The following is a 24,340-nucleotide window of genomic DNA, read 5'->3' as shown; positions in this document are numbered from 1 at the left end:
GGTTTGAAATCAGAGTTTTCCCTCTCTTAGATTGACTGCATTCCCAGGCTGAGGAGCTCCATCTACCCTATCTAGGCCTTTCAATGTTTGATGGGTTTCAGTGAGATTTCCCCCCCCCCCCATTCTCCAGTGACTACAGGCCCAGAGCCATCAAATTAACCCTTAGGGAATCCTGCACAAGGATTTCCAAGTTGTTTGCACATATGAGTTTTGAATTTTCTCACAGGTTCGAAATAGTATATGTGTTTATTCCTTCTACCATATTTCATGACCATACAGTCTGTTCACTTTATTCCACCTGCCACTTTGCCCATTCTCTCAATCTATCTTAAGTCCATCGGCAGACTCCCTGCTTCCTCATACTACCTGCCCCTCCAACTATCTCTGTATCATCTGCAAACTTGGTGACAAAGCCATCAATTCAATCATCCAAATCTTTGACATATAACATGAAAAAATGTGGTCCCAACACTAGCCCCAGCCAAACACCACTAGTCACCTGCAGTCAACCTGAAAATTCCCCTTTTATTCCCACTCTTTGCTTCCTGCTGGTCAGCTAATCTTCAATCCATGCTAGTATCTTTCTTTTAACACCATGGGCTCTTATCTTGTTAAGCAGCTTCATGTGCAGCACCTTGTGAAAAGCCTTTTGAAAATCCAAGTAAACAACATCCACTGACTCTACTTTGTCTTTCCTGCCTATTATTTCCTCAAAGAATTTCAACAGATTAGTCAGAAAAGATTTTCCTCTTAAGGAAACCCTGCTGACTTTGGCAAATTTTTTCACGTACCTCCAAGTACCCTGAAACCTCATCCTTCATAATGGACTCCAAACTCTTCCTAACCACTGACGTCAGGCTAACTGGCTAACAGGCTAACAAAGATACATCTTTGGGATGTATCTATCCTGTGCCTTTCGAATTGGTCCCAGAAACTCCAGCCATTGCTGTTCTGCCAGTATCTTTGCTAGCATCACCTTCCAATCCACTTCGACCAACCCCTCTATCATGTCTCTGTAATTCCCTTTACTCCACTGTAATACTAATACATCTAACTTTAGCTTCTCTCTCTCAAACAGTAGGGTGAATTCTATCATATTTTGTTTCTTGCCACTCCTAAGGATTCCTTTACCTTAAGCTCCCAAATCAAATCTGCTTTATTATACAATACCCAATCCGGAATTTCCTTTCCCCTTGTGGGCCCAACCACAAGCTGCTGAAAAAGCCATCTTGAATGCATTCTACAAATTCGCTCATTCATTCCATCAGTTGATTTCTAAAACTGCAAATGATCCAAATAAAGTATATGATGATTAGCTCAGGATGGGACTTGGTGGAAAGAGCTTCTAGTTGTGTTTTTTAACTGGTGCAGAAGTTCAACATGTACATAAAATTCCTGCATTTATTTTTGACATGAGTTAGGTAAATTGCTATGGAAATTCTATTCCTTTCAGTACACCAGTTCAGATGGTTGGATAATGGCTAATCTGAATCATAAGATATAGAGAGGAAGTAGGCCATTTGGCCCATCGAGTCTGCTCCACCACTCAATCATGGGCTGATCCAATTCTTCAAGTCATCCCCTGTCCCCTGCCTTCTCCCCATACCCTTTGATGCCCTGATTAATCAAGAACCTATCTATCTCTGCCTTAAATACACCCAATGACTTGGCCTCCACAGCCACTGATGGCAACAAATTCCACAGACTTGCCACCCTCTGACTAAAGTAATTTCTCCGCATCTCAGTTCTAAATAGACATCCTTCAATCTTGAAGTCATGCCCTTTTGTCCTAGACACCCCTACCATGGGAAATAACTTTGCCATATCTAATCTGTTCGGGCCTTTTAACATTCGGAGTGTTAATTTTAAGAGTGTTGATTGTTTTGGGTTGTGTGTCCTTTTTGAAAGTTTGAGAATGGTAGAACATTGTGATGGTGTTTTTGATACCAGAAGCACAAATGATTGTTTAACTTTAAAAATTGTTTTTCAGATCTCTGACATCCATGTTACGGGAGAGTCTGAGGATATGTCAGCGAAGGAGAAACTCTTGTTGTGGTCACAGCAGGCGGCAGAAGGCCACACTGGAATCCGGTGTGATAACTTCACTTCGTGTTGGAGGGATGGCAGACTATTCAATGCGATCATTCACAGATACAGGTACAGCTTTCCTTTGGTGGAGTTTCATATAAAATTATGAAAGGGGTAGGTAAGAAAGTAGGAAGTTAGTTGAGAAACTAGAACTAGGAGACATAGTTTTAAGAAGTGTGGAAATAGATTTATGATGGCAATGAGGAGAGAAGCTGCTTTTCCCAGAGAGCAGTGAATCTATGGAATTCTTTGCCCAGGGAAGAAGTAGAGGCCAACTCATTGAATCTATTTTAGACAGAGTTTGGTAGATTTTTGCATAGCAGATGAATTAAAGGTTACGGGGAAAAGGCAGGTAGGTTGAGCTGAGTCCACGGCCAGATGAGCCACGGTCTTATTGAATGGTGGAGCAGGGTTGTTGTGCAAGATGCTCTAGCTCATATTTCTTATGTTTTTAGGTTCATGAGTAGACTGGAAAATGTGGGTGTTTTTCTTCGAGCAGAAAGAGTTGAGATGTGATGTGATAGTGGGTTTCAAACTCAGCAGAGTTTAGGGAGAAGAAAGACACAGGTAGAACTCAAGCAACACACACAAAATGCTGGAGGAACTCAGCAAGTCAGGAAGCATCTATGGAAATGAATAAACAGCCGACTTTTTGGGCCGAGACCCTTTTTCAGGGCCAGGAATGAAAGGGAAAGGTCAAGTATCGCTTAATTCCGCAGGACCCTACAATTGAGGTCAGGTGTGTGCCGGCTATCAAAACAATATTTAGTCCTCTGGCTTGGGGCTGTTTTAGGCTGGGCCACCCTTTCGTAAATACTGGGGCCATAACTGAACTACTTTTTCCTGTACTAAGTGATCAATTTTAGCTTCCTGCCTCAGGTTTATAAAATGCTCCAAAGTCTGATGGAGCTGTTGATAGTGTGGAAGGGAGTCTCATGCTACATGGTGATATCGACGTGTTGGTGAAATGACCTGAGAAATGGCACTTTGGGTTTAATCTAGATAAATGTGAGGTAGTGCAATTGGGAGTATGAACATGAATCCTAGGGCGTATTGAGGAACAGAGGGACTTCTTGGTACAAGTCCAAAGATTCTTGAAGGTGGCAGCACATGCAGATAAGATGGTGAAGAAAGCATACCGGCCATCACTAGTCAGGGCATAACACTGGTCAGACCTCAGCTGGAGTACTAGTACAGCTCTGACCACTGTGCTATTGGAAGGATGTGGTAGCACTGAAGAGGGTGCAGAAGAAAATCACCAAGATGTTGCCTGGGATGGAGAGTTTCAGTTCTGAAGAGAGCCTAGAGCAGCCTGGACTATTTTCCCTGATTGGAGTGGGAGGCTAAGATGAGACATGATTGAAGTATATTTCCCTTCCAAACAAAGATTAAAAGTAATTTTGTTTTCTTTGAAGACCTCTGCTATGTTCTGTGTTTTGCAACCATTAATGGGACAGATTGCCATAAACTGTACTCTACCAATCATTAAAGAAAGAATAATTGGACATGAAAATGCCATTATCATGGTTGATTAACATCCTATTCTTGTGACTTGTTAATGAGATTGTGCTGGACTAATTGTTCATCTTGGGTGGGTGCTCGGGCTGAAAGTTTCTATGTATTTTACAAATGGAAGGTGGTCTCTGCAATTAAAGTATTGCATAATTAAAGTGACATCACTAGAGATGATTTGGCTGGCATGATTATACATTCAGCAGAAGCAGCTGTTGACCCTCCAATCATTTGTTTCCAAACTCCCATTCCAATTCTGATTTGAAAATCAGAATTCCACTTAGCAAAAGGGATTGATCAAGCCTATTATATAAAGCTAACTGTTCAATTGCCAGTTGAATCTTTTCACAGCAGCACACACCAACCACTGAAGGAACTCAGCTGGTCAGGCAGCATCTCTCTATGAGGCCCTCCATTGGTCGAGGTTGGCCATGGGTGTTATGTGCCAGCTGTCGACGTGATGTGCAAACAAGCCAGGGCAGTATGATATAGAGAGCAAGCTGTTTCCCATGCAGTTTGCTTCCCCTGTCCATGCATCTGATTAAACCAAAGGAATGGTGGAGACCAATATTGTTTGGCATCCGTCGCATCTGTTACGAATCCCGTAACTGGAGAACTTACCAGCAAAGATAGAGAGGTCCGTTGAAGTCTGATGTCACTATTTTCAAACGTTTTTATTGATGAAGGGACACAAAAGTAGGGTTAATACAAACATTCAGATAGTGCACATCGTCAACACTCAATCTAAAGCGTGGGTATAGTAATAATCATCATTAAGAAGTGAGCTCTGCTGGTGTCTAGATTGTCCGTTGGAAATATAAAAGTCACTCAGAAAGTCTGCAGGCCCCAGCCCTTTGAAAATCGCTGGGTTTTCCGTGGGGCGACCGAGAGAGAGAGATTGGGGGAGAAGAGAAAGAACTTGCCGAGTCTCGATGAATCTTCCGTGAAATCAGGGGGAGCATTGGTTTCCTCTCCCCGATGTTAGTTAAAAGCGGTTTTCTGTGATTTCAGCCACAGATTCCAATCCCGGAATCTAACGCATGTGGCTTTCTTCAGAATGGCTTCCCGCTGCTGCGGGATCACTCTCCCGTGTCTTCTTGGTGCGTCTGAGGGGGCTGTCCCCCTGAGACTCTCCTTTATACTTCTTCACGGGGTCGCAGGTGTCAATCAGGTTGTGATGATGCAATCTCTCTCTCAACCAGCCCACCTTGCCCGAGGGCTCTTCACATGGTCTCCATGAGACAATAGTCGCTGTCCTCTTTATTCTGTATCCCTGGTGGGACCTGCAATTTGGCACATTTCTCTCTCTCTCTTCGACTGGGTCTACTGACCCCCCCCCCCCCCCTTCGACGGGTGCTCTTGCGATTCTCACAAAGGAGGGGGCTGGGATCATAACACATCACAGAAGTTGCCAGTTGTCATTGAACTCAAAGTAGGACTCCCTTAGGGATGCCAGCTCTGGATTTTTCCTCAAGGCTTACTCCCGAAGCCTTCCCCATGAGTGGGTATACCCACAAGGCAGCAGAGGTTTGAGATCTGATTTTTTCGGCTCGATGAGCCGCTGACCATGGTTGATGAGCACCATCCGCCCGAAGTGACTGGTTTTAAGGCACCAGTAAACCGCCTTTCCCCCTTCTCCTGTCGGTAGAAACAGTTCTTCTGGATTTAGTAGATAAGGCAAACATGAAGGCCAGGAGTTGGTTGTTAGAGGCTATTTGAGGCTAATGCCATTGGAGCATTTAATAGATGGTGGGAACTTATCCCCACTACCTCCTCCAGCTACGACTACCTTAAGGAACCAGGCAGTATCTATGGACAGGAATAAACAGTTAATGTTTCAGGCTAAGGTCCTTCAACAGGACTGGAAAAGAAAGAGGAAGAAGGTTAGGGGACAAAAAAGAGCAGTGGCTGACTTGTAATAGGTGAAAGCAGGCATGGGTAAATATGGGTTTTAATGCAAGAAAAAGGACCAGGGTTCAACTTCATTTTTAATTGCCCAGTTTCCCTCCAAAGGGAAGTTGCCCAAGTTTCTCCATTGACACTCTTTTACTTCGACTTTTATTCCTTCACCGATATATAAAGTGCATTTATGTTTCTCAATAGCCTTTGCAGATTCCATGTTAAATTACCACTAGTGTGGTCACCGAAAGGAAAATACTGAAGCATACTCTTCCATGAAGTGTAATTGGCCAACACAGTTTAAAACTTTTGTGACAGATGTTTTAAACATCTAGGTGGAGGCTGGTTACATTTAATTGCTTTGTTGTTTTATACCTCTACCTGTAAATGCACGATCTGACTGAACAGGCAAATATTTATTTGGGTTGTGCTGGATTGCTTCAGTGCTTGTTGAGGCAGATTTAAAACTAAGCAAGGAACTACGTATTATTCAGAATATAAAATCCTTTGATGTAACCCTTTTCACCGCACATGTAGTTGACAATAATTTGGACATATTGTAGTGTTGTGCTGTTTGGGGGACCTCCTTTGCCACCTCATTAATCCGAGCTGGTTGGCAAATTGCAAATGGCTTATTGTTGAGGCTTTACTTTGTCTTTTCATATGTTATGTACAGTTAGGGAAGGAAATAATAAATGTTTCTGTGCTGTAGTGTCCTATGACTCTCTGACCCTAATATTCATTCATCAGCTTTTCCAAATCTACAGCTTCTTTCATGAAGGAGAGGGACTCCACTGGCTAGGAAAGTAAACTGAGGTTTAGCATGAAGGGATGTAGAACAATCCTACAACAGTGGGAGTTCTAACCAGCAAAGAAAATTCTCAAAGTAATTGAAACAAACAATGAAGTCATTTATTTTGACGCTGTTTCCCACATCATCAAAGTGAATACACATCAGAAATAACTCAATGGCTTTAAAGAACTTTTGGACATCAAAGCTCATGAACACTCAGTGGCTGCTGTATTTAGGTACACAAGTGGAGCCATCCACTTCAATGTTTGACATGTTGTGCGTTTGGAGATGCTTTTCTGCACACCACTGTGGTAACCTGTGGTTGCTTGTACTACTGTTGCCTCGAACCAACCTGGGCATTATGCTCTTAACTCTCTCATTAAAAAGGCATTTTCATCCACAGAACTGCCGCTCACTGGATTTTTTTTTTCATTTCTCGTACCATTCTCTGTAAACTATGGAGACTTTCGTGCATGAATCTCCCAGGAGGTCAGCGGTTTCTGAGATACTCAAACCACCCTGTCTGGCACTCACAATCATTCCGTGGTCAAAGTCATGCAGATCACAATTTTTCCCTATTCTGATGTTCGGTCGGAACAACAACTGAACCTCTTGACCATGTCTGCATGCTTTGATGTATTGAGTTGTTGCCACATGATTGGTTGATTAGATATTTGCATTAATGAGCAGTTGTACAAGTAAGTGTACATAACAAAGTGGCCAGCGAGCGTATATTCCGCATCACTGATTTTAGAGAGGGTTTTGCTGTGGAATTTACGGGCAATTATACTTCACAAGTACTTCATTTCCTGCAAAATGCCTAATGATGCTTTCTCTCTCTCTCCCCACCCTCAAGCTTCTCTCTTCCCCCAACTCCTTCCCACCTTCACTCATCCCCTGCTCCTCTTCATTACCCTCACATAACACTATTAAGACAATAACACCATAGATATAGGAGCAGAATTAAACCACTTGACCCAACAAGTCTGCTCTGCCATATCATTAATGGCTGATACAGTTTTCCTCTCGGCCCTGATCTCCAGTCTTCTCCCTGTATTCCTTCATGCCATTCAAGAATCTATCAACCTCTGCCTTCAATGTACATAAAGATATGGCCACCACAGTTGCCTGTGGCAAAGGATTCCACAGATTCACTACTCTCCGGCTAAAGAAATTCCTCCACATCCCTGTTCAAAAAAGATGCCCCTCTATCCTCAGGCTGTATCCTCTGGTCTTAGGCTCTGCCACCAAAGGATACATCCTCTCTACATTCACTCTGTCAAGGTCTTTCACCATTCAATAGGTTTCAATGAGGTCACCCCTCATTCTTCTGAATTGCAGCGAGCACAGACCCACTGTTCATATGACAAGCCATTCAATCCTGGAATCATTTTTGTGAACCTCCATTGTATCCTGTCCAGTTTCAGTACATCCTTTCTAAGGTAAGGGTTCCAAACACTGCTCACTGTACTCCAAGTAAGGCCTCACTAGTGCTTTATAACTCTCAACATTACATCCTTGCTTTTATATTCTAGTCCTCTTGAAATGAATGCTAACATTGCATTTGCCTTCTTCACCACAGACACAACCTGCAAATTAACCTTTAGGAAATCCTGCACAAGTAGTCTCAAGACCCTTTGCATCTCAGTTTTTTGTATTTTCACTCCATTTAGAAAGTAGTCAACCTTTTCATTTCTTCTACCAAAGTGTTGGACTATACACTTCCCAACACTGTATTCCATCTGTCACTTATTTGCCCATTCTCCAAATCTGTCTAAGTCTTTCTGTAGCCTCTCTACTTCCTCAAAACTACATGCCCTTTCACCTGTCTTTATATCATCTGCAAACTTTGCAACAAAGCCATCTATTCCATCATTCAAATCATTGGCATATAACGTAAAAAGAATTGATCCCAACACAGATCCCCGTGGAACACCACTGGTCACTGGCAACCAATCAGAAAAGGCTCCTTTTATTCCCATTCTTTACCTACTGCCAATCAGCCACTGCTTTATCCATGTTAGAATCTGTCCTGTAATGCCATTGATTGGTAACTTTGGCATTTTGCCAAAGGCCTTCTGAAAATCCAAGTATACACCATCAACTGATTCTCCTTTGTCTATCCCGCTTATTATTTCTTCAAAGAATTCCAACAGATTTGTCAGGCAAGATTTTCCCTTGAGGGAACTATGTTGACCTATTTTATCATGTGCCTCCAAGTATCCTGAGAGCTCATCCCCGATGATTGACTTCACATCTTTCTAACCACTGAGGTCAGACTAAGTAGCCTATAGTTTCCTTTCTTCTGCCTCTCTCCCTTCTTGAAGGGTGGAGTGACATTTGTAATTTTCCAGTCTTCCAGAACCATTCCAGAATCTATTGATTCTTGAAAGATCATTACTAACGCCTCCACGATCTCTTCAGCCACCTCTTTCAAAACACTGGGGTGTACGTTATCCGGTCCAGTTGACTTATCTACTTTCAGACCATTCAGCTTCCCCAAGAACCTTCTCTCTAGTTATGGTAACTTCACACACTTCATGACCCTGAATACTGGAATTTCCACTGTTCTTCTGGAGTCTTCCAACATGAAGATTGATGCAAAGTACTTATTCAGTTCATCTGCCATTTCCTTGTCCCCCATTACTACCTCTCTGGTATTGTTTTCCAATGGTCTGATAACCATCCTATTCTCTTTTATACTTTATGTATCTGAAGAAACTTTTGGTATCCTCTTTAATACTATTGCCTAACTTAGTTTCATATTCTATCTTTACCTTAATAATCTTTTTAGTTGCCTTCTATTGGTTTTTAAAAGCATCTCAATCCTCCAGCTTCCCACTAATTTTTGCTCGATTATATACACTCTCTTTGGCTTTTATGTTGGCTTGACTTCTCTTGTTAGCCATGGTTGTGTTAGCTTTCCTTTAGAATACTTCTTCCTCTTGGGATGTATATGTCCTATGCCTTGCGAATTGCTTTAAAAAATTCCAGCCATTGCTGCTCTGCTGTCATCCCTGCAAGTGTGCAAGTGTTGTTTTCCAATCAGTTCAGGTCAACTTCTCTCTCTCTTGCCTTTGTTACTATTTTCGCCTTTCAGTTAATGATGTCTGCATTAAATGATTCTTTTTATTTCTGCCTTCCACCTGACTAACGGCTTTGCAGTCTTCCAGTGACAATAATTAAATAGACTCTGACATGATAAAAATGTAGACCGTTAGCAAATGTACTGTGCAAATTGCATCTGGACTGAATTGAGAATAACCCTTCATGTGAATTTGAAAAATGTATTTAGTTAGCTGAATCTGTGTAATCAATTCTGGAAAATGTTCAGAATCTTTTTACTTCCCAGAGCTTGAGTCATCCTGATGCTTTCCAAAATATCACCTGAATGTTTCTGAAGTTTTTATTTGGATTCTGGACTTGCCTTTCTGATAGGGTAGTTAACAAGGTGTATCATGCATTGGCCTTTATTAGTCAGGGGACTGAGTTCAAAAGTCGTGAGGTAATATTTAAAACCCTGGTTTGGAACAAAACACAGCACTTGGAATGTTGTGTTTTGTTCTCTTCACCCCATTACAGGATAGACGTAGAAGCTTTAGAGGAAATGTAGAGGAGATTTACCAGGATGCTGTTTGGATTAGAGAGCAAAAGACATAGGAGCACAATTAGAACATTTGGCCCATTGAGCCTGCTCTGCCATTTTTGGCTCATCTTTTTTTCCCCTCCTCAAACCTTTGATGCCATGACCAATCAAGAACCTAACAATCTCCACCTTAAACACATCCAATGGCCTGCCCTCCAGAGCTGCCCGTGGTAATAAATTCCACATATTCACAAGCCTCTGGCTAAAGAAATATCTCCGCCTCTGTGTTTTAAATGGATGCCCCTCTACCCTGAGGCTGTGCCCTCTTCTCCAAAACACCGCCATCATGGGAAACAACTTTTCCACATCGGCTCTTTCAACATTCAAAATGTTTCAATGAAATCACTCCCCATTCTTCTAAGTTCCAGCAAGTACAGGCCTAGAGACAGCAAACGTTCCTCATAAGATAACCCTTTCATTCCCGGAATCATCCTTGTGAACCTTCTCTGAACCTCCTCTGAACCCTCTCAAATGCCTGCATATCTTTTCTTAGGTTAGGAGCCCAAAACTGTTCATAATACTCAAGGTGAGGCCTCTCTGGTATTTATAAAGCCTCAGCTGTTGCATTCTAGACCTCTTGAAATGAATGCTAACATTGCCTTTGCCTTCCTCACCACTAACTCAAGCTGCAAGTTATCCTGTATGGTGATCTACACAAGGACCCTTCACGTCCTAGATTTTTGGATTTTCTCTCCATTTAGAAAATAGTCTCCACATTTATTTCTTCTACCAAAGTGCATGACCATTCATTTTCCAACATTGTATTTCATTTGCTAATTTTTTACCCATTCTCCTAATCTGTCTAAGCCCTCTGCAGCCTACCCATTTCCTCAACAATACCGGATCCTCTACCAATCTTCGTATCAACTGCAAACTTGGAAACAAACCATATATTCTATTATCTAAATCATTGCTATACAGTGTAAAAAGAAGCAGTCCCTACAGTAACCCCTGTGGAGCACCACTAGTCACTGGCAGTCAATGAGAAAAAGATCTTTTTAATCCCACTTGCTGCCTCCTACCAAACAGACAATGTTCTAACCATCTTAGTAACTTTCCTGTAATACCATGGAATCTTAACTTGGTAAACAGCCTCATGTGTAGCACCTTGTCAAAGGCCTTCTGAAAATCCAAATTTACAACATCGTCTGTATCCCATTTGTCTATCCTACTTGTAACCTTCTCAAAGAATTCCAGCAGGTTTGTTAGGCAAGATTTTCCCTGAAGGAAACCATGCTGAATTTGTCCTATCTTGTCCTATGTCACCAAGTACTCCATAACCTCATCCTTAACAACTGACTCCAACACCTCAACCTTTGAGGTCAGGCTAACTGGTCTATAATTTCTTTTCTGCTGCCTCCCTCCTTTCATAAAGAGTGGAGTGACATTTGCTATTTTCCAGTCCTTCAGAATCATGCCAGAGTCCAATGATTCTTGAAAGATCCTTGGCAATGATTCTTGGCACATCATATGAAGAAAGGCGCACAGGCTAGGGAGTTTAGAGGATGAGATGTGACTTGATAGAGGTGTTCAAAGGAAGAGACATAAATAAATGGATACTCAGATAATACTTTTCCTAGGGCAGAAATGGCTGCTATGAGGGGGCCTAATTTTAAGGTGATTGGAGGAAAGTTTAGGGGGGATGACAGAGGTAATTTTTTTACACAGAGGGCACAGATTGTGGTAGAATTTAAGAAACTCTTAGATGGGCATATAGATGATAGAAAAATGGATGGCTATGTAGGAGGGAAGGGTTAGATTGTTCTTGGAGGGTAAAAGTTTGTCACATCATCATGGACCGAAGGGCATGTACTGTCCAGTACTGTTCAATGTTCCATGAATGCTGCTCCTAATGCAGTGAAACCAGTGTTCATGGTATTAATACAGTTTGAGGGTGTGGGTGGTTGACAGTTGGTGTTCAATCAGCAGTTTGAATTCAAGTTCCACCAAAGACTAAATGAATAGTTACTGTTCTGTACAGCTGGTGTGCTGCACAGCCAGAGGTGTTGCCTTCCACAGAAGCCACTAAGCCAAGGCCTCATCTAATGTTTCGAGTGACACACACAAAATGCTGGAGGAACTCAACAGATCAGGCAAAATATAAGGCGAGGAATAAACAGTCGATGTTTTGAGCTGAGACCCTTCATCAGGACTGGAAAGGAAGGGGGAAGAAGTCAGAATAAAAAGGTGGAGGGAGGAGAAGAAGTACAAGCTGGTAGGTGAGGGAGATGGTTGGTAAGGGAATAAGAAGCCAGGAGGTGATAGGAGGAAGAGGTAAATGTCTGAAGAAGAAAGAATCTGATTGGAGAAGTGAGTAGGCCATGCAATAAAGGGAAGAAGGAGGAGCACTAGCGGGATGTGATGGGCAGATGAGAAGAGAAGGGGTGAGAGGGGAGCCAGAATGGGCAATGGAAAAAGAATCAGGGCAATGGGGGTAGAAATTACTTGGAATTAAAGAAATCAATGTTCGTGCCATCAGGTTGGAGGCTACCCAGGCAGTATATGAAATGTTGCTTCTCCAATCTGAGAGTGGCCTTATCCTGGCAGTAGAGGAGGCCTTGGATCTACATGTTGGAATGGGAAGCAGAATTAAAATGGGTGGTCGACAGGAAAACCGGACTTTTGTTGTGGATAGAGTGAAGATGCTTGACAAAGCAATCCCCAAACTTCATTGGGTCTTACTGATGTAGAGAAGGCTGCACTTATCTAGAGTCTTCTTGGAAAGGAAGAACCACTGATACTTCTTCCATAGAAGAACAGAGCATGTCTTCTAGATATCTCACAACCAACCTCAACTGGAGATTAACTGGTTAATTACCTTGCTGTTATTTGTTTGAAGTTGGCTTCCAAATGTCCTCTTTTACAATTAATTGATGCTTTCATTGTTGCCATGACATCTGATGTGATTCATCCTCTTCAGCTGTCTGTTGCTACTTTGCTTTTTGTGCAACCTAATTCCAGATTAAAGGTTGTGGTTGAGAATGTACTGCTGGATTGGGCTGCAGAATTGATATTGTTCCTGTAGTTTAACTTCTTTTGCTTGTTTATATTTCTCTATTGCCACTTATGTACAGTACATGAAATTGTTGAGTGTGTTTTCCAGTGGTTACATTTGCCTCTGTCTTCCTCCAGAAAAGTTTTTGGTTTCAGTGGCAGATGTCACATTTTTTTAAATCTGGCTATTTTATTAGTTAAATTTAACAATGGAAGTTCTGTTATCTGTGGCCAGGTAAGAAAAGAGCATCTTATTTTTAGTCTTTTTCCTTCTGCTTTTCATTGTCTCTCATCTTGCTTCTTCCTTCCTATTCTCTACTCTTATAATACTTATTAAAATGATCATAATCAACAAATTTTATGCCTCATTCTTGACTTCCAATGTATCTTTGGATTGAAAAAGAATCAGGATCTGACAGTCCCCACAGTACATTGAGAGTGGGGTCAGGCTATCTGCCTTCCCCTGCCTGAACAGTCACTTGGCCAGATCACACAGTAACTCCATCCATCTTAACTCCTTAACATTCTTAGAAACATAGAAAACCTACAGCACAATAACAGGCCCTTCAGCCCACAAAGCTGTGCTGAACATGTCCTTACCTTAGAACTACCTAGGCTTACCCATAACCCTCTATTTTTCCAAGCTCCATTTACCTATCCAGGAGCCTCTTAAAAGACCCTATTGTTTCCGCCTCCACCACCGCTGCTGGAAGCCCATTCCCCGCACTCACCACTCTCTGCGTAAAGACCTTACCCCGACATCTCCTGTGTACCTACTTCCAAGCATCTTAAAACTATGCCCCCTCATGCTAGCCATTTCAGCCCTGGGAAAAAGCTTCTGACTATCCACATGATCAATGCCTCTCATCATCTTATACCCCTCCATCAGGTCACCTCTCATCACCCTCCATTGCTCCAACGAGAAAAGGCTGAGTTCACTCAACCTGTTCTCATAAGGCATGCTCCCCAATCCAGGCAACATTTTGTAAATCTCCTCTGCACCCTTTCTATAGTTTCCATGTCCTTCCTGTAGTGAGGTGACCAGAGCTGAACACAGTACTCCAAGTGGGGTCTGACAAGGGTCCTATATAGCTGTAACATTATCTCTCGGAGGGCTGTCAGAGGTTACAGTGGGACATTGATAGGATGCAAAACTGGGTTGAGAAGCGGCAGATGGAGTTCAACCCAGATAAGTGTGAGGTGGTTCATTTTAGTAGGTCATATAGTTGCAACAGTGCAAACAATAGCATAATTGATGAAAAAACAGGCCATGGGCACAGTAAAAATAGTCCAAAGATGCTAAAGGACTATAAGTTCAAAAGAAATCACCACACAGTTTCCACAAGTCCCCAGGGTCCCGACAGACTCGCCATCCCACACCGGCAGCAGAAGGGAATACCCCCGCTATGAACTTCCACGGCGCCGCCCGACTCAGCTTCGCAGACGCAGCACACAATGAAAGCTCCGTTGAACCCAGCCTCGCAGACACAGCACACACCGAAAGCGACCTGACCGCAGTGGACTCCGAGTCTGTCGAACCTCCGAGCCTCCGACCATCCCCTCCGGCACAGCTTCTCCGAGCACCATCCTCTGCCGAGCATATTAAGACGGCCTCGCCAACGGCCATCGGCACGCAACCCCGAGGACTGGGGGCCTGTTCTTCTTAGCAGAGACCCGGACCTCACGGTAGCAGCAGCAACGAAGAAGGTCTTCCTGGAGATTTCCCGATGTTCCTCCATGCTCCCACGTCCATTTTCAACTGATTATGATTGCGCTTGGCACCCCACTTCATAAATAACAGATTATCAGCTCTGGAGTGGCCGCTGCAAGCTGCGTCGCACTGCCATCTTGGAAGAATCATCTTGGATGATAACTACATCAGTCCCAAGCAGCAGATAGGTCCTCCAGGGGCTAGAGAGGCTCATCAAATAGGCAGGGGAGCTTTAAGCCAGAGAAATCCAGGTTTCTAGTATTAAAGAAAGGCAGACTCATCAACAAGTTCCATTCCTCTTGGTGTTGCTATCCCATCTGTCTCTGAGAAACCAATCAAGAGCCTTGGGAAGATCTTTGACCGCAGCCTAAGAGATGCATTTGCTATCTGCAAGACCACCAAGGAATTTGAAGTCTGGTTCATGAGTGTGGACAAGTCCAGCCTACCTGACAAGTTCAAGGCCTGGATCTATCTTCGTGGCATCCTACCCCAATCCTCTTGCCTATGAGACACCCATGTCAGCAGGTGAGGCTCTTCAAAGAAAGACCTTTGAAGATGACTGGGCCTCCCAAGTAGCCTGCACTGCATTGCTTTCTATGGGGAGAGGGATAAACTGCAGCTTCCCTTCAGCAGCCTGGACAAGGAGTTTCTGATTTTCCATGCAAGCAAGTTGTTGTTGTATAAAAATTGCCCTAACCCCAACGTCTCAACAGCAGGCAGGAAGTGGGAGGCCCAGGAATCAGTGGAGATGGCTGAGTCACATCTCAAGACAGGGATCTGATAGGAACTCTGGCATCTGGTCAGGCAGAGCTGGGCAGCTTTCCTTCAACCTGAATGACACAGCTCAGGGAGGGACAGCTGCAATAGGGGTGTGAGTGGCTCTCAAGGAAGTGTGTACCAACAGGATGCTAGGAATGGGGCAGCAGGGAGCTTGGACAAGGTGGGAAGGTGCACTGAAGTAGCAGATCTCCTGGTCCAACATCTGGCAGACAATGTATCAGGTTCATGATAGGGGCAAAAGTGAAGCAGGATCATGTTCTCTCTGGAACACGTCCTCAGCAGCTGCCCAAAAGTACTGGGAGAAGACCGCAACCTATCCATGACCAGGTGCTGAAGGCAGTGGCAGAAAATATCTCCTCGGCCATTAACAACAGTAAGAAACTCTGTGGTCCCTGAAAGCCCATAGCCATTGTTAAAGGCCTCAGTAGGCTTCCCTTTCTCCAGTGTTTGACTGCTACCTGAAAGTTGATCTGGGCAAGCAATTAAAGTTCCCATACTTCATTGCATCATTATCACTGAGGCCCGATATGGTCATTTTGTCAGAAACCTCGAAGCAGGTGAACTGACGGCGCGTTGGGAAGATCAGATTGATGAGGCATTCGAGCGTAAGAAAGCCAAATACCAGGAGTTGGTAGAGTGGTGCTAGAGACGATGATGGAGAGCACAATGTGAGCCTATAGAGGTGGGGCGTATAGGTTTTGCTGGCTGCTTGCTCTGCAGAACTTATGGCATTATGGGGGCTGCAAAGAGTAGAGCCAGTGGGACCTCCAGATGGCCATGGATCAAGAAGTGACCCATGGACCAGTGCTGCTGGAACACACGCCAGGGCCTGATCAACCCCAAAGTCAGATAGATCGCATTTCTTCCCCAATCTGATGTTTGGTCTGAACAACAACTGAACCTCTTGACAAAATCCGTATGCTTTTATGCATTGAGTTGCTGCCACATGATTGATATATGCATTAAGGAGCAGCTGTATCTAATAAAGTGGCCACTGCGTGTACAAATCCATTACGTCACAAGCATAAGTTAATTTTCTTAACCTGGCTACTATTTCTAAGAAACTGCATTTATTTTTTTATTTTTTAAATTGGAGATATGTCACGGTAACGGCACCTATGAGCTGTGCGATTGCACCCATGTGACCAAATTTCCTACTAAACCATACGCCTTTGGACTGTGGGAAGAAACCAAAACACTGAGAGGAAACCCATGCAGTCATGGGGAAAATCTAGAAAGTCGGCAGAATTGAATCCGAGTTGCTGCAGCTGTGATAGTGTAACACTGACTGCTAGTCCATAATGAAACTGAACACGGTGTAACCCGAAGTTTGGGATTGGTTTACTATTGTCACCCCTCCCACACGCTACAGTGAGGAGCTTGTCTTGCATACTGTTCATACACACATTACACAGTGCATTAGGGTAGAATGAAATCAAACAACAGCATTGCAGATTGAGATGTAAAAGCTACGGAAGAAGTACAATACAGGTATATAACAAGATCATAATGCAGCAGGTTGTAAGGCTAAGAATCCAGTTTTCATTTAAAGGCCCATTCAAGAATCTGATAACAGTGGGATAGAAGCTGTCCTTAAGCATGGTGGTACAATTGTATTGTTGGTCTATGTCGTTAAATCACCATTTCTCTAATTATGCCCGAATGTGTTATTGGGAATTTCAGGCCGGACCTGGTAGATATGAGTCAAGTGGCAATTCAAAGCAATGTGAGCAACTTGGAACAAGCCTTCGGTGTAGCAGAGAAACTTGGTGTCACAAGGCTCTTGGACCCAGAAGGTAAAGTTCCTTGTCATTGGTTAAACTCTATAATTTCTATATCAAACATGATCTGTTGTCATTTCAATGTAGTGGATTTCACCACGTTGCTGACTTGCATCAGTGACTGGATGAGATGATTTATTGTTTCCAGTTTTTAATTAATGGAGTCAGCTTCATAGTTTCACAATAATCCACTCCATGGAAATGAGTTTTTTAAAAAATAATTTTCCTGAATGTGTTTACATTACATTCTATTTAGACAGTGGAAGTTAAAGGTACTAAAATTCATGGTGAATTATGATGTGGAGGTGAATGACCGGGTGTTTTGGTAAGAGGGTGGAAAGAGACCTGTTTTTTTTCTGTTGTGTTATGTTATTGCTGTTGTTATGTTGTTGTTACTTATGTTATTCTGCTGAGCATTGTGAGCACACTGTAATGGCGCTGGAATGTGTGGCCACACTTGTGGGCTGCCCCCGGCACTTCCTTAGGTTGTGTTGGTTGTTAATGCAAATGGCACATTTCACTGTAAATTTCAATGTACGTATCATCAGTAAATGAATCAGAATCTCGTGTAACTGCAGTATATATGGGACTAATGTAACTTAAACTCAGATAGGTGGTGACCACACCCTGGTGAGGATGGGATACTGAGCGATAACGAGAATGCCAGTGGATATCAGGGTTAGCTCATTAGACCCTATTCATCCAGATGGGCATTGTACTTGTGTCTCAAAAGAAAGGATTCATTTTTTTAAATTCAATTTCCTTTCATGAATCAGAAATAAATAACCATATTTACTCTCTGAACTAATTCATGAACTCATTTCCATTTCTGCTGTAATTTCCGTCTGTTCAACTGAACCACAAGACTGCTCTGATGATGCTTGGTGCCTGCTTATTTCCTCAGATGTTAACGTAGCATCCCCTGATGAGAAATCAGTGATCACTTATGTGTCGTCATTGTATGATGTCTTCCCCAAAATTCCAGAGGGCGGTGAAGGCATCAGTGCAAATGTAAGTGGAAAGTTAACCACATCTTTCTGTTGACTTTGTATGCTGGATTCCTCAAACAGAATAACATTGTTCAAACTTATGTTGGGCTTCTGCTAGGACGTAGATGTCAAGTGGATAGAATACCAGAATATGGTGAACTACCTCATCCAATGGATCAAGCACCACGTGACGATTATGTCCGATCGGAGCTACTCAAACAACCCTGCAGAACTTAAGGTATTTAAGAATGAAAGTAAATCTCTTTGAAATTTAAGCAAAATGCTGTGGATATTGGAAATGTGAAATAATTTGCTCGACTCTCACATTTTTAGTAGTTTCTTTCGTTGGACAATACCTTAATTGTCAACTGTCATTTTCTACAGGCACTTTATAATCAGTACATACAGTTCAAAGACACAGAGATCCCTCCAAAAGAGAAGGACAAAACTAAAATCAAACAGCTATATAAATTGTTGGAGGTAGGTACATCTCACCTATCCTACACTTGTGTTGCCTGTTTTACTTGTATTCACTGTTCCAAGAATGAAAGGAGAATAAAATTCATGGAAAAGCAAGAAATTCGAAAGGTTGGAAATCTGAAATAATACAGAATACACTCAGTGGCCACTTTATTAGGTACACCTGTACATCTGCTTGTTAATGCAAATACCTAATCAGCCAATCAAGTGGCTGCAACTCAATGTATAAAAGCATGCAGACATGGTCAAGAGGTTCAGTTGTTGTTCAGACCAAACACCAGAATGGGGAAGAAATGTGATCTAGATGACTGATCGTGGAATGATTGATGGTACAGTACTAGATGGGGTGGTCTGAGTATCTCAGAAACTGTTGATCTCCCAGGATTTTTACACACAACAGACTCTAGAGGTTACAGATAATGGTGTGAACAAAACCAAAAACATCCAGTGAGTGGCAGTCCTGTGGGTGAAAATGCCTTGTTAGTAAGAGAGGTCAGAGTTGAAGGGCAGAGTGGAACAAGCTGACAGGGAGGCAACAGTGAGGTTCAGAAGTGTATCTGTGAGCATATATTGAGTCGAACCTTGAAGTGGATGGGCTACAGCAGCGGAAGATCACCAACGTACACTCAGTGACCACTTCATTAGGTGCAGGAGGTATCTAGTAAAGTAGCCACTGAGTGTAAGAGAACATCTGTGGAAAGAAAGAGTTAATCTACCTAAATAATCTTCCATCAGAAATAGAAGAGTGAGAATTCAAAATTGTTTTAAGTTGCGGAGAGCGGAGGGAAGGAAAGGATGCAGAACTTGAGACAAAAATACTTTTTTGTAACACACTGAAATGTGTGGATTGAATGGCTGCTTTGTCTGTTGTAATTCTGTTAAATGCACTGCAGCGTAAGTTGCTCACAAATGAGGGTCACAGTTTTTCAGCATGGGAGCAGGTCCTTCAGCCCATCGAATCTGTGAAGCCCCATTAAGATTAATCCTATTCTAATTCAATTTTATCCTCTTCATATTCCCATCCATTTGCTCCCAGATTCTGCCATTCACTTACTTACTCACAGTAACTTATAGTGGCCAATTAACCTACCAAGCCGCACAACCTTAGGGATGCGGTAGGAAGCTGGAACACCCAGAGTAAGCCCACAAAGTCACTGGAAAAGCATGCAAGCTCCATAGAGCCAGCAATGGAGATCTGGATCAAATCCACGTCACTGGAGTTGGTCAGCAGGAACTTTACCAACTATATCACTGTATTGGTATTAAACACAGTAATTACTTTTAATTAATTAAAATTAATTGGAGAAACATAGACCATCTCATTCTGGACTACCAAACATTGAAAGGTCTTGATAGAGTAGGTGTGCACAGGATGTTTTCAATAACGATGGAGTCTAGGACCGGAGAGTGTAACCTCAGAATAAAAGGGTGTTCCTTCAGAACAGGGACGAGGAGGAGTTTCTTTAGCAGGAGGGTGGTGAATTTATTGCCACAAATAGCTGTGGAGTCCAAGCCATTAGGTGTATTTTGAAGTGGAGGTGGATAGGTAATTAATTAATAAATAAGACTGTCAAGGTTATGGTGAGAAGGCAGGAAAACAGAGTTGGAGAGGTAAAATGTATCAGCCATGGTGGAGCAGACTTTATGGATTGTGCTCCTCCTTCTCATGGTGTTACATCCTGCCCATTTTGGCTGTTTTTAAAATAAATTATTCTGAGGCTCAGTGATGATCCCTGGGTCGGGTAACACACATAACGAAGAAGGTGATCTGTCGCCAGCATTCCTAGCCCTTGTCCCCACCATTCCTGTTTCTCAAGAATTCTGCTGCCTCTCAGCTTGTTTGCAGGAGGGAAATGAGTCCTCTTTTTATCCCTCACTTTTAAGGTTTTAGTACAGAGCAGATCAGATAACTAAGGGCCGTGAGTTGATTCTCCCAGTTTGCAAGATGCTGCATACACGGTTGGCCTGGTTTTTATTTTAAATCTCCAATTGTGAAGTTTTTATGACCTATAAAGTGTTGCCACATTACAGTTGGGTGGGGAGTTCTAGGGTTCTGATCCTGGAAAATATTGACCTTCTTTTGTTTAAAACTCTGTTGTTAAACTTTGAATCCACTATATCTGAATAACACGATACTTAAACTAGAAATCTGAGAACAGTGACTTTACAGAAAGATTTAAAAAAGCAGATATGAAAGAAGTTTGTGTGTTGCAAGGATTTCCAGTATCTGTGTATTTTCTGTTGTTTGTGAAAGAACCATTGTGTGGGTCCTTATTCAGTGTGGATTTCTATTTTAATTGAAGTAGCCGAATGAGCTCTTTAAAAAAGGAGGATGAGAAGAGGCTTGACAGAGGTATACAAGATAATAAGAGACATAGATTGAGTGGAGAGCCAGGGACTTTTTCCCAGGGTGGAAATGGCCAGGGGGAATCTCAGAGGTATGTTCTTTACACAGAGAGTGGAAGGTGTGTGCAATACGCTGCCAGGGGTGGTATTAGAGGGAGATGCACCAGGGGCATTTAAGAAACCTATAGATAGAAGAGTTTGGATGATAGAGAAACAGGGGTTTATGTATGAAGAAAGGTTAGAAATCCCTTTAGGCTAGACTAAAAATTCGGCACAACATTGTGGGCCGAAGCGCCTGTACAGTGCTGTAATGTTGTATGTCTCTCTGCCTTTTAAATATCCATTACCTCCCACGTTGTAGACATTACAGTTTAAACTCCAGGTGAAGCATTCAGAACTCCACATAAAAATGAAATGAAATTGAGTTCATTTTGACACAGTAGACGCTTTATATTAGGTTGAATGTTTATATCACTGGCACAATTTTCTTTTCCGACCTAAGTTTTTGTGAGAATAAAAAAATGAGGAAACAAAAACAATGCCAAGGATATCTTCAAACGTGAATGGGATGAATCGTCACCCTTCAACCCAACAACTCTTCCCTGCTCCCTACTTTAGATTTTAAGCCTAATTATCAATCTTTTTTTCTGTTCAACTTTTTCAAGTTAATAATTTCTTTCCTTATTGTTAATTAGTAACAATAACAGATCAAATAACAGATCAGAATCAGGTTTATTACCATTCACCTACTGTATATTTGTTGTTTTGTGGCAACAGTACAGTGCAGGCATAACAAACTTGTGCACACCTACACTGTATTTGTGAAGTGACTGAACCTGGGCCCAGAACACTGTATGCTTTCTTGTCTCATTCTTGCTTCATCGGATTTGGAATTGTGCATCAAGGACCGCCACTATCCAGACAAATGCTCCCTTCCTTTAGGAAGGACCTACTGGAGTCTTAGGTCCAACACTAGCAGGTTCAGGAGCAGTTATTACTGAACAACCATCAGGCCATGGATAACATCACCCATCTCAACACTGAACTGATTCCACAATCTGTGGACTCACTTTCAAGGACTCTACAATTCATGTTCTCAATATTAATTAATTAACTAATTAATCAACTAATTAACCCAATGAAATAAACATTTATTTATTTATGATTTTGTGTTTTTATTGTATTTGCACAATTTGTTGTCCTTTGCACGTAGGTTGTTTGTCTTTGCAGTTTTTCATTGATTCTATTATGTTTTTTTGTATTTGCTGTGAATGCCTGCAAGAAAATTAATCTCAGGATGGTATATGGTGATATATATGAACTTTGATAATAAATTTACTTTGAACTTCTGAACTTTGTGCAAACAAGAGATCTGTATTTCATCCTCAGTCCATTACTGGAAGGGCACAGTGATGAAGCTAGTAAAGCTGCTGCCTCCGAGCCCGAGAGAACAGGGCTCAGTCCTGACCTTGTGTGCTGTCTGTGCAGAGTTTGCATGTTCTCCCTGTGACTGGCAAGATTTCCTACATGTGCTCTGGTTTCCTCTCACATTCTAAAATTGGGCAGGTTAATTGACCGGTGTAAATTGCCTAGGTGAATACTAAGACCTGGGGTGGGGAAGAAATTGATGGCACCTAAAATGGAATAAATAAGTAGCAGAATTTGGGAAAATGAAAGTTTGGCTACTAAATGAATGTTTGATGGCCTGAATTGCCAGTTTCCATGATGAATAACTCTATGATTCTATGGCTCTGACATTGTTTCCTAGGTGTGGATAGAATTTGATCGGATAAAACTCCCGCAAGGCTATCACCCAAATGACGTGGAGAAGGAATGGGGAAAGCTGATTATCGCCATGCTGGAAAGGGAAAAGAGTTTGCGGCCGGAGGTGGAAAGGTTAGTGAAAACTGAGACTGTGGAAATTTGATGAGGTGGTTTTCTTATCGGATAGATCCAAACTGTTGTGAATCCTGCAAACTGGAAATAAGAATGCTGGATTTACTCAGTGGATCGGACAGCTTCCACAGAGCAAGAAGCAGAATCAGTGCCGGAGGTCAATTCATCAAAACAGCTTGTCTCAAGCCATTCCCTGTTCTGAAGAAGTGTCATTGACTTGAAACATGAGCCGTTGTTTTCTTCCACATTAGCTGCTGAGCATTTCCAGCATCTGTTACCTTTGTTTGCATGTCTGAGCATAGCTGAATGAGGAATAAGATCAGATTCCCATGAAGCAAACAGCATGGCATGTGCTGGGACGTGTACTGAGGGAATGTGTGCTTGTGGCACGTTAGCGAGCAGTTAGTGCCAATGATTGGAAGATTGTGAGTTCAATTCCTGATGCTACCTTAAGGAATTTGTACATTCTCCCCATGACTGTGTTAGTTTCCTCTAGGTGCTCCCATTTTGCCCCACATTCCAAAAAATGTGGGTTAGGGTTAGTAAGTAGTGGGTATGCTGTGTTGGCACCGGAAGCAGTGACACTTGCAGATGCCCCCAGCATCCTTGGGATGTGCTGGTCATTGTCACAATTTTCAATGTACATGTGACAAATAGAGCTGATCTGTTAACTTCTTCTTTTATCCTTAATTGATTTTTCTTACTAATTTCTCATTGCTTGGAATGAGTTCTTGATGAGTTCTTAAATGTAAATGGATTTTAGGAATGGGTCACTGTTGACTTGGTTCAAAATGTAGAACAAGATAGTTCAAAAGAATATTACATATGTTCTTTGGCTTCTTAAGTGTTCAATCATCTGTGCATCAGCAGCTAAAACCCCTTGTATCCATAAACTGTATGTAAAGGTATGCAAATTTTGCAATTGATACTTACATTTTTTGATTGGTTGTGATAGGTTGTGCAGGATGACAGCTTCACTTCATTCCTCTCTGGGATGCACAAGAGAGCGCAGACACTGGAGTGTGGAATAACAAATCATCTGCTGGGGACCTTGGGGGGCCAAGCAGCATCTGTGGGAGGAAAGTCTTCGTCATACTGGAGCAGTCCCAAAGCAGGGCTTCAACCCAAAGCATCAGCAGTTCCTTTCCTCCTGCAGATGTTGCTTGGCCCACTGACTTAATCCAGCAGATTGCTTGTTGCTTGAGTTAAAAACAATCTTCCAGACTCTAGACGAAGGGTCTCAATCCGAAACATGTACTACCTATTTCAGTCCACAGATGCTGTGAGTTCCTCCAGCAATTTGTTTCTTATTGCTCCAGATTCCAGCATCTGTGGGCTTCTGTGTCTGCATTCTCCTCATTCTGTGCTCGATGTAGGAAGTGCTCATCTTCGCAACAAGCTGCAATTTTACTTTGTTGCTTTCCA

At 42.4% G+C, this 24,340-nt stretch overlaps 1 protein-coding gene across 10 annotated transcripts in view; it reads left to right on the top strand.

Annotated features, from left to right (window-relative positions):
• LOC132400831 (dystonin-like) overlaps window positions 1-24,340 on the top strand; it is a 363,464-nt gene that overhangs the window by 28,086 nt on the left and 311,038 nt on the right. For all 10 annotated transcript variants that reach the window (XM_059982254.1, XM_059982250.1, XM_059982247.1 and 7 more), the window contains exons 2-7: window positions 1,991-2,157; window positions 17,107-17,219; window positions 18,109-18,215; window positions 18,312-18,431; window positions 18,578-18,673; window positions 22,788-22,915. In XM_059982254.1, the coding sequence (XP_059838237.1) occupies window positions 1,991-2,157; window positions 17,107-17,219; window positions 18,109-18,215; window positions 18,312-18,431; window positions 18,578-18,673; window positions 22,788-22,915 (731 nt within the window). The remainder of the gene's footprint in view (window positions 1-1,990; window positions 2,158-17,106; window positions 17,220-18,108; window positions 18,216-18,311; window positions 18,432-18,577; window positions 18,674-22,787; window positions 22,916-24,340) is intronic.

The sequence above is a fragment of the Hypanus sabinus genome, chromosome 10 (genome assembly GCF_030144855.1).
Source record: "Hypanus sabinus isolate sHypSab1 chromosome 10, sHypSab1.hap1, whole genome shotgun sequence".
Lineage (NCBI taxonomy): Eukaryota > Metazoa > Chordata > Chondrichthyes > Myliobatiformes > Dasyatidae > Hypanus > Hypanus sabinus.
The sequence above is the reverse complement of the archived record's forward strand: the minus strand, read 5'-3'. Positions and strand labels throughout refer to the sequence as shown.